Raw genomic sequence first — 11,202 nt, 5'->3', positions numbered from 1 at the left:
CAGGTGCGTGGCTGGCTCCGCCCGCGGAGACGCGACACAGGAGCGGCCCTAAGACCCCCCCCCCCCCCCGCGGGGGGGCGGTTTGGGGGGGGGTGCAGACAGCGTGACGTTAGCGCCTGCCCCGAGGGAGGGACCGCGCGCGAGGCTCGGGGTCGGCGGGACAGGCGCCTCCACACCCCGTGCGGTGCGAGAGAGCAGCATGCGGCCAGCGGGGCGGGCTGTGCGCGCCGCGGAGCAACGGGCTGCCGCAGCCCCCACCGCCATGCAGGGGGAGACCGGAGCTGGGGTGGGTGACCGGCGCCGCGTGGCCCTGGAGACACTAAAGGTAAATGTGCGGCCCCGCTTCGCTTTCCCCACAGCGCCGCTGCTCCGCCTGGCAAACTTTCCCCGGCAAGCGCTGGAGCTTCCCGCCGCCGCTCAGCCCGGGGCGCGAGGGGCTCCGCTGGGAAGCCTGGCCCGCCGCTGACAAGTTGGCGACTTCTCCTTCGGTTCCAGCCCAGGCGCCACTGGGCTGCCAGGAATCCCCCAGCAGAACAGCGCTGGGGTGGAAGGGGTAAGAAATGAAACAGACGCTGCTGCCAGGCAGCTGCACAACCAGGCTCGGCTCCCCGCTAGCAGCAGGAGACGCACGTGTCTGCCGGGCTGTCCTGAAAGCCCTGCATGTAAATCCGGCCTCTTTAGACGAGCAGTTGTTGCAACTTCTCTGTCTGCTGACTGCAGCTTCTGCCAGGCTCTCTCCCTAGGGAAGCCCATCTCCGCCTGCCGGCTTGCTGCTTGAGCAATGCTCATGGAAAGTTCAGAAAGTTGGAGGGCAGAGCTGTGTGCTGCAAGGAATGCGGGGAAAGCAGCGGGGGAAAGCGCCGAGCACCTGGGCTGAGCAGTAAGAGATGGCTAGTCTCTGATTTTTCACTCTGGGATAGTCGCTCTCCCCTTGCGAAGGTGGCTGGCAAGGCAAAGGCTGAACTCCCACCATGGGAGTTACATGCCATGGGGATCCCTGTGACTAGGCTTGCCGACCCTCCAGGATTCTCCTGGAGGCTCCAGCAATTAAAGATTAATTTTTAATTAAAGATGATGTCCTAAAGCTCCAGGAATTTGTCCAAACAAAGTTGGCAACCCTACGTGGTGTGACTCACTCCAGCATGTCCCGCAGTACCCTAAACATCAGTTTAAATATAGATGAAACGAAGCCATAGCCCGACGTGGCGGCTTGTACCCAACCTGAGATGCAGGCTGCTGCTGACTCAGTCTGTTTTTCAGGCGCTGGATGCGGGGCAGTAACTCGTGCACACTTCCGAATGGGAACAACTTTAACAAACTTGAGGGAGCAAAAAGGCTGGGCTGGTTACCCGGGAGGCACTATGTAAAAATGATACTTTGCATTCGCTTTTCCCCTTGGTGTTTTCAAACATTCGGATTCACTGGGATTTAGAAATTATTTCTGCCGCACGTAGCGCTTCATGGACATAGGGCAGCAGACGCCTGCTCCCGTTGGTTTCTACTGCCTCATCTAGCCCATCTTTAGCTATCGGTGTAGTGTATGGGAGACTTCACAGGGTCGTTGTATTATGTCCAGTTGCTGGCCTGAGCCTGCCTTGCGTGAGTAGTTCCTGCTCACCTGACTTCAACAGGGCTCTTCAGCGTGGGAGGTCAAGTAAGCGCTCAAGGGTTGGCAGGGCTGGCCCTGCCTAGCGATAATGCAGAGAGGCGGCGAAGGCTGCAGGGTCTTGCGGCTGAAGGGATCCAGGGCAGAGCGACGCTCCCGCACTTCGGAAGTCAGGCAAAGAGGCGTGAGGACTTGCGGGGTGGGTTGTGCGTGACTCTCCGCCTGGACTGATGGGCGGGAGGGGATGGAGAGGGGGGCGGTCGGTCTCAGTGCGGGGAAGAGGAGGATACCCAGTGGGCTCTGCTCTCGGTAGGCTGCGCCGTGATCAGAGCTGCGGGTGGGCTCGCCCGCTCCCCTGGGGAAGGGCACAGCGGCGGCTGGCTCCCCTGTTCCTGGGTACCCGACACCGAAGGCAGAGTGGGAAGCCCCGGAGCTGATCCAGCTGGCGGGAGGGTGGCGAGGAGGAGTGGGATGTTGGTCGATCTCTTTGCTGAGCCGGCTGCAGGGAGGGAGGGTCTGGGGAGCGCGTAGAAACTTTCCACCTTTTGCAAACTTGCCGGTATGCGCACAGCCCGAGCGGCTGTTCGCGTGAGAGGCAGAGGAAGGCGCCCAGCCGCTCTATCAGTGCACGATCCCGGGCACTCAGCGCAGGTAGGCGTTGACAAGGTCCCAAACTCATTTAATATCAGAGTCTGTTTCTGTAATGCAACTCCCCCCCCCCCTTTAACAAAAGGCAGCGTTTAGGCAAATGTAAATTGCTGCCCCGTCTCTCTCGGTTTGTTTGATCTTTAGCTGTATTTAAATGGCTTTGCGAGACTCGCTTTTGCAACGAGGAGAGGGACGTAGGCCCCCCCAGTTTGCACTGAAAGGCGCGCTGAACTCCTGCCGCTGCCAGTGTGTTCTGTCGTGCCTTGCACGGGGTTTCATCGCAATCGGAGCGCGGAGCTCTTCGGAGCGCGGCTGCTGCTGTTGATTGATAGTGGCCAGGCCGATCGCGGACGGTGCCTGGCGGAGGCTTGCTGCCTCTTGTAGCCGGACGTTGCAAGCAGGGAAGGGGGTGCGAATTTGCAGGGGGATTTGCTTTACCCAGTCCCGCCTTCTCGCAGGATGATTACTGTGCTGCCGTTTGCATGGGTCTGTCTGTGGCTAGGGCGCAGAGGGGTTTCCCCTAGAGGTGTGAGTTAGCTGCTGCCCCAGCTGGAGTGAGAGAATCGCTCGACTCCTTCCCTGGGTGCTGGCATCGTGGACTCTGCCCACTGCAGGTAGCAAAGGGTGGGCAATAGAGAATGCTGCTGCTGGTGGTTGTGAGATAAAGTTGCCTGGTACAATGTTAGGTTTTGAATATGGGTGCCCGATCTTATGGTGGACTTCCACACAAGATAGATTTGGGAGACTGTCTCAGGTGTGACAGAATTACTAATTTGAGATAATTTCTGCAGGGCTCCAGCACTATTAAACTTAGCACTTATACCTGATGTAAATGCTCAAAGATGTTATGCCACATGATAGGTCAGGGAAATTAGATTTCCATCACAAACTGCCTAGAGCGTCTGTTTCAAATATCAAATGCGTGATGTGCCTTTTATAATGTTTTTCTTTTAAATTTTACAGATGCCTTTTGATTGTACAACTGCTGAAATGTATTGAGTGCTGCAGCTACTTTTCCAACAATGAACAGTTCAAAATCACCAGTGCTGGACGGATTAGGAAACACAACCTGCAGCGCACACAATAAGATTTCGGTATTCTTTTCAATAATATTCATGACGGTGGGAATTTTATCCAACAGTCTTGCAATAGCAATTCTCATGAAGGCATATCAGAGATTTAGACAGAAATCAAAAGCATCCTTTTTGCTTTTTGCTAGTGGTTTGGTTGTCACAGATCTTTTTGGCCATCTCATCAATGGAACTATTGCCGTGTTTGTGTATGCCTCTGATAAAGACTGGATTCGATTTAATCAATCAAACATTCTCTGCAGTGTTTTTGGCATATGTATGGTATTCTTTGGTCTGTGCCCTCTCTTTCTGGGCAGTGTGATGGCTGTTGAACGTTGCATTGGAGTCACTAAACCAATATTTCATTCTACAAAAATGACTTCTAAACATGTAAAAATGATTTTGACTACGGTATGTCTCTTTGCTGTTTTTATAGCTTTGCTGCCTATTCTTAGCTTTAGAGCATATCAAATTCAAGCATCGAGGACCTGGTGCTTCTATAAAACAGAACATATTGAGGACTGGGAAGACAGATTTTATCTATTACTTTTTTCTTGCCTTGGGTTACTAGCCCTTGCTGTTTCATTCTTGTGCAATGCTGTCACAGGAATTACTCTCTTAAGAGTCAAATTTAAAAGTCAACAAAGACAAGGCCGATCTCATCATTTTGAAATGATCATTCAGCTATTGGCTATAATGTGTGTCTCTTGCATTTGCTGGAGTCCATTTCTGGTAAGAGCCTAATATATTTGCCAATTTTTAATGCACATCTGTGTCTGAAGCTTGTCTTTTTTATCTGCAGGTTTTTGACAGTGGCTAGCTGTGGTGAACACCACAGTTCACACTTTTAACATCCACGTGTTATGCTTACAAGCATCTTATTATTTTAATTTCATATTGCATGTGGCAGTCTGACCTATGCATCTGTAACAAAGATGGTATTCGTTTTCATTTCTGACTAGAACTGAAATAGATTTAGCAGTAAGCAGAATATGATGATCATAAAAGCCTGTTTACAGTATCATGATGCAGTGCTAAAACACTGGTCTCTAGTCTAAACTAAGGTTAACATGGGTGTTAGTGCAACAATAGGAGATTCCCAAAAATTGTCCATGTAGACCTGTCTGAAAATACTGTGTTATAACACTGTTAGGTCCCAAACTGTGTTTCATAACTCTTTATGTGTAGTTATGTTTGTAGTGAGGATGGTGTGAGTCTTGCATGGGGTACCCAGAATTATGAGCCCCTGTGATATCCATCTCAGCTTCAGCAAGTGAGAGTTGGCTGCTGCTAAGATGTGTGTCAGCTTCCTGACACAGCAGCTTGTCTGCCTTGCCAGCAAACTTTTGAGGACACTGCCAGTTTAAACTTTGCCGCAGGTAACAATCGATGAACCCCAGTTCCCCAGAGACATCTCTCTGCAGGGACACGCCCAGAAATTAAGTTCACTGCCTTCAAAGAGACAGAGCACACACCAACCTGTTTGGCTAGCTGCGAATTCACTCTCTACTTTAAAACATAGCACTGAGATCGTTTTATAATAAAACAAGAATAAGTTTATTAACAAAGAACAGAGATTTTAGTGATACTAAGTGAGAACAAAAAATAGGTCTGGTTACAAACAAAACAAAACATGCTTCTAAGGCTACGTCTACACTACACAGCTTTTATCAACACAGCTGTGTTTGTTGCTACTGCCGTGCCACTAAAAGTCATACCATGTAGCCGCTGTTTGTCGGCTCTCCAGCCGACAAAAAACTTCCACCCCCAATGAGCGGCGTTTGCGTTGTCAGCAGAAGGGTGCTCCTGCTGACAAAGCACTGTTCACGCTGGCGCTTGTCATCGGCAAAAGTTTTCTTTCGGGGAGGGAGGGGAATTAACATCTCTGAAAGACAAAAGTTTTGCTGTTCAATTGCCAGCGTAGACATAGCCCTAGTGATTAAAACTCAATTTCAGCAAGTTGCAATCTTTGTCTAAGCAGGTTTCTCACTTACATTAAGTCTCCAGCAACTCTTGCCTTTCAGTTCAAGAGGATCCAGCTTTCCTAGGCTCAAAGGCAGCTGTATGCTCTCATCCCCTAAGTGAAGGATAATTAAAATGTCTCCTCAGCCCCCTCCCCCCTTATATTATCCAAGGTCTATTGTCTCTGTTTCAAGAGCCAGGAAGGCTTTTTAGGGATGTGGAGTCTGTTGTCCCCCTCCCCCAATGTGATTAAGTGTCTTCTCCCCTGTTCATTTAGCTTGGTGGCTTTATTTACCTTATATGTAAATATGCTTTCAATGGGTCAAGCTTTGTAAGCCAGAGGACAAATAGGTGAATCCATAGTCCTTTGTCCAAGCCAAACTTGTTTATCAAGTTTGCCCTCAAAATATATTTTAGGAACACGTTTTCAGCACACAGGCACAATTCTTTACACCCCATCTGTGCGTACATCATGCAATGATACTCATGACCAGCATATCACCAGTTTACATAAGATACCTTATGTGACACCTTTGAGTTATATCTTATGACAACAATGAGTGTGCCAGGCTTGATGTGCGTTATGTTATGTGGGGGGCGGGGGGCTCTGCCAGTTGTTAGTGGTGGGCACCATGGTCACAGATGGGGCCTATAAAGCCCACTTCATACTACAAGTTATAAACCATCTTAAGGAAGGTAAAGTTTAGAAATAGTTAATGATGTCATGTCACTTTTATAGAGCAACTTTCCTCATTAGATCTCAAAGCACTTTAGAAAGGGAAGTTTTATTATCCCCATTTTACAGATGGGGAAACACGCATAGAGGTGAAGTGATTTGTCCAAGGTATCCCAGGAGATCAATGGCAGAGCTGGAATAGAGTTCAAGTCAGTGCTTTGCCCACTTGGCCACACTGCCTAATATGTTGGTGCAACCCATAGGTTTTAAAATCCATTTCAGAATTGTGTTAAAGAACAGTGGTTGAGCTGTACTTGATGTTTTTGGTAATGGCTTAATTTCAAGTGCGATTTAAATATAAGTAACCTGGTTTAGTTGTAGTCTAAACAGAGCTTTAGCAAAGTTTTTTGCAGATCAGCATTAGGACTTGGTGCTCCCAGGCAATCCCTCAAAACACAGCACAGAACCTAGTGCCTGCATGTTACTGGCTGCAGTGGTTCTTCCAAACTGCTTAATGCAGGTCAGGTCAGTATAAACCAGTGGTGGGCAACCTGCGGCCCATCAGGGTAATCTGATTGTGGGCCATGAGACATTTTGCTGATGTTGACCATCAGGCACAGCCCCTCACAGCTGCGGTTCGCCACTCCTGGCCAGTGGGAGCTGTGGGAAGCAGTGGGCTGCAGGGATGTGCTGGCCGCCACTTCCCGCAGCTCCCATTGGCCGGGAATGGTGAACCGCGGCCACTGGGAGCTGCAGGAGGCTGTGCCTGCGGACAGTCAACGTCTGCGGGCCGGGAGACATTTTGCTATCAGATTACCCTGATGGGCTGCATGGTATAAACTGTAAACCACTGGTATAAACTGTGTCAGAAATCAGAGTTGGAACACACTTGATTATCATATAGTAAAGAATCCTAAAGTTTCTTACTCTGTCCTATGATGGCATTATAAAGCACATCTGAACTGGGTCCCAGAGGATAGTGTTCATGTTCACACACTTATGAAAATGGTTTAACATAACCACGTACCTGTTTTGAAAGAGTTTAACTTTGTACTAGTGTGAGGGAGGTTAAGACATGAGCAACACTGAATCTTAATTCTTCTTTTAGAAAGAGGGCCCTATACCATAAGTGCTGACTCCGTGGATGCTCCAGGGCTGGAGCACCCACAGAGAAAAATTAGTGGGTGCTGAGCACCCACCGGCAACCAAGCTCTCCCTGCCCCCCAGCGCCTCTCCCCCGCTGATCACTCCCTTCCCCTTCCTCCCAGCGCCTCCCACCTGCCACGAACAGCTGTTTTGCAGCATGCAGGTCGGCTCTGGGAGGGATGGGGAGGAGTGGGGATGGGGCACGGTCAGGAGAGGGGGCGGGAAGAGGCGGAGTGGAGGCTTGGGGGAAGAGGCGGGGCAGGGACTTGGGGGAAAGGGTGGAGTGGGGGCGGAGCAGTGGCGGGAAGAGGCAGGGTGGGGGCGAGGGCTTGGGGGAAGGGGTGGAGTGGGGTCCGGGCCTGGATGGGGGGGGGTCGAGCACCCCCCGGGTAGAGGGGAAGTCGGCGCCTATGCCCTATGCTCCTCTTACACTGGTGGAAAACGGGTGTGTGATCAGAACAAGAGTATCTGCTATAATAGAGACCAGTGAAGACATGGGGTGAAATCCTGGCCCTATTGAAATCCTGGCCCTATTGAAATCAAAGGGAGTTTTGCCATTGACTTCAAAAGGGTCAAAAGAATTTCACCTTAGCTTTTTTATTGATTTCTCTAGACTTGCACTACAATACCGTTTTAACTAATCTTAGCTTTTTGTAACATTATTGTCAGTCTCATGTCTCTCATACGTACTTTGTGGACGAAGTCTTCAGGATAATAATGTAGGCTTTTTTTTAGTGAACTATTACTTCCAGTGACGTCCTGAAATAAATTTGAGGTAAGCACAGATTGACTATCCAGAAAAGTAATTGAAGTGATCAGTTTACTTGTCAAAAAACCCCAATATATTACCCAGTTCCAATATTTATTTTCAGATAAAATATTTGTCCTTAAAGATTGCAGTTGATTTAATTCCAGAAGGACTTTGAATGTCAAAAGAACTATTAACCTGCCTTTTCATTCAAAAGAGATGTTCTGTTTGTGCAATATATGATGAAACACTGAATTACAACTACTCTAATTGTTTTTCATTATCACTCATTCTTTTCCTTACTGTGCCCTTTCTGCTGCCTCCTTTCTAGAGGAAAAAATGCTGAACTTTCAATCTCCTAAGTACATACACATATTTTTTCTAAAGCTTGTAGATGGATCAGTGCTCCCATAAATATTTTGAAATCATTGCACTCTTGATAAAATATTTTGCATCATATAGATGGTAGTTAAATATGAATTACTGTTATCTTGATAAGCTTTACTCCGAATCCTGCTGTTTAGATCTCTCTTCTGTTTGTGATTTATACTGACAAATGACTTAATTCTTAATTTTTGTAATTGAAAATTTATATAAATATGTTCCTGTGACAGCTCTGGTCAGAGTTGGGTAGTACTGGCAGGTACTATCGAAATCTTCCTCACAGCTCTGCCAGTGTACCGCATTGTGCATGTTCAGCACTCCTGAAATTCTAGCTCTGGATGTCTCAAGTCCAGGCTTGCCAGATTGTCATCAAATATTGTGCTGGCTTTTGCAGGGTGGACAAATGTTCTTTGGGGATGAGAATAAAATCACAAACTCACTTTCACATTTGATTTAGAAACGCAAGTGTTGAGGTGAAAGACTAGTCCTTTAACCCAAAGATTGTTGCAATTCCCAGATTGCTAGTAAAATGCGTACTTAAGGGTGTATTAAATTGCCATTTTTGGCTAAACTTCAGCATAAACATTTTTTTAACAACCTGATGTCTTCTATTGTGGGATTAAGCCATGTTCTTGCAGAGGAATGGACTTGATGGTCTAGGCCCTGGCCCTAGAGTGACTTCTATGTGGCTGTTCATAAAGTTAAGCACATTTGTAAGTCTTTGCAGGATTGGGGATTTACTGTCTTTAACTATTTTGATTCTACTGAGGATATAAAAGTTAATTTCCTAAACTGTCAGCACTTATGCATTTTTGTTTTATTTTAAAAATTATTCAGTTCAGAGAAGATAAACACATCATTATAAGGTACATACAGTACTACTGCATTTTATTAGAGCGTAGTGGAGCATACATAGGTAGTGAAAATAAAGTATCGTCAAGAACGTGTTGTTATAAACTGGAGACATCTGCAACATGAGACTGGAGCATATCCAGAATTCAGCAGTAAGTATTATTTCTCGTAGTACTGAGCTGAAGGGGCATTTTAGGGATGATTCCAAAGAATATTCAGTCGGGCAAAGAAAATCATCTGGGATAAATGAGAATATGAATACGAAAGACACTTTCAGCATTGAACTGAATAATATAATAGAGTGAATGTTCTCTTAGCCTTATTCAAGCGTAAACAGATAAACTAATTTCGAACTGAATATATAGTTACTTTTTTCTGGTCAAAACAGGCATAATTTTAGTTAACTTCAGCAGGAGTTGAGGGCACTCAGCACTTGGTAGGATTGGGTTCTTAATTCTGTGTTTTCCATCTAAGCTCAAATTTTGGCTTCAGTTATGTGCATGCGTATGTGTTGGGCTAGTCTGGGCTGTTCTGCTACCCACCCGTTCTTTGAATGGAATTGAATAGCTATGATGGAGCACATATCATTTTATTAGTCCATTGGTGGAGTTTTGCTTTCATAAATCAGAGCACAAGCATCATGCATATATGTATATACAGTAGATAATAAAATCCATTTATCCAGACTCCATCCCTTCTAAATTTGTGTTGCCTGGTGCACATCACTTTCTCAGTTCCTTGTCCTGTATTTGAAAGCCAAATAGTCAAATATTTTTGACCTTCTCCTAAACACTTTTGACAAATGGGGTTTGTAAATAGATCAGACAGATTTTCGCCATCTACAAATTCCCATTTGACAGCCCCAAAAGATTTTGTATAAATGATTTGTTTTAGATTATATAATATAATATGCACCTGAATGAATAAGATAAGGCATCAAATCAGACATATTATTTACCAAAATATTAAATTAATATTTGTATCACGCTTATCCACCAGTATAGGGGATCCTTACTGATATTTCAAGTAAAAATACCTTTTAAATAAGCAAGTGTCTAAAATATAGTCCTAGCTTTCCAAATGGGCTTTCCATCCATTTATCATTAATTATTATTTGCTGTTCATTCCTTGAGTAGCCAAAAGTATGCTACATTTCATATTAAAGAAAAGGTAATGGTAGTCTTTCTCATTGAAGTCAATGGACTGGGGTTCTACTCTCTATCTTGAAGAACTAGTACACTAGAGAGCTTGATGTGAGTGGGAGTTGTGCTGACATGAGTTAGGTTGAGGTGTGACAAAGTCTGGGAAGGCAAAATGATGGAGGTAAAGGTGGTGGGGGATAAGGATTACAAATACAAGGGCATGAGTGACCTCCGTAGAATTGCACATCTTGTTTTTAGTTTCTAATCGAGTTTGTTATTGTTAACTGCTATGTGCACACTGCTATGTGTAACTTTCTCCTCTGGTTCAGTAATATCTGTAATACTGAATGGCACCTACTTTCTAAATGAAGATACTCAGTTTTCATTATAAAATCAATGTTCCCAAATATTGCACATCTATCCATTGATTTATACCCACTGTTAAATATTTAAATGCAATATAACTTTTTTTCTCTTTGTAGTTAGTATTTAAATCATATATGTAAAAGTATTAAGTCTTTCTTCTGTGCCAAAGTATTCTGTTTAGATGGCAAGCTCTTTGGGCAGGGACTGTCTGTTTCTGTGTGTAAGTACAACATCTAGGACAATGGATCTCAATCTTGGTTGGAGCCTCTAGGGGCACGTGAAGTACAAATATGTGCATAATAATAAAAATACCCATGACTCTTACCTAACATACATTGAGACAGTGACTTTCTTATGCTTCCCAGCCAGAAATGAGCAGGTCACTGATGTGCAGGGCTGTGAGGATGTGCTTTCTGCCCTCATGCGGGAGCCTTGCTGCAAGGGAGCAGGAGAGAGTGCAGACGCAGTGTAGAGCACAGTTTCCATGGTCTCCCTTAGAGTAATGCAGCTCTTGGGGGATCTGCCAGTTTGGGGGAACTGAACACCCTGCTTAGTCCATTCCTCTTTCATCATGATGGGAGAATTCATAGGAAACTCCAGAA

General features: G+C 45.9%; 1 protein-coding gene across 1 annotated transcript in view; it reads left to right on the top strand.

Moving 5' to 3' along the window:
* Positions 1 to 219: 219 nt before the first annotated feature.
* The window catches only part of LOC112114247 (prostaglandin F2-alpha receptor), a 29,723-nt gene continuing 18,740 nt past the window's right edge, over positions 220 to 11,202 (top strand). Inside the window, exons 1-2 of the mRNA XM_024210855.1 lie at positions 220 to 325; positions 3,218 to 4,056. Of these exons, the coding sequence (XP_024066623.1) occupies positions 3,277 to 4,056 (780 nt within the window). The 5' untranslated portion in view covers positions 220 to 325; positions 3,218 to 3,276. The remainder of the gene's footprint in view (positions 326 to 3,217; positions 4,057 to 11,202) is intronic.

The sequence above is a fragment of the Terrapene carolina genome, unplaced genomic scaffold (genome assembly GCF_002925995.2).
Source record: "Terrapene carolina triunguis isolate 2854851 unplaced genomic scaffold, T_m_triunguis-2.0 Scaffold210, whole genome shotgun sequence".
NCBI classification, from domain to species: domain Eukaryota; kingdom Metazoa; phylum Chordata; order Testudines; family Emydidae; genus Terrapene; species Terrapene triunguis.
The sequence above is the reverse complement of the archived record's forward strand: the minus strand, read 5'-3'. Positions and strand labels throughout refer to the sequence as shown.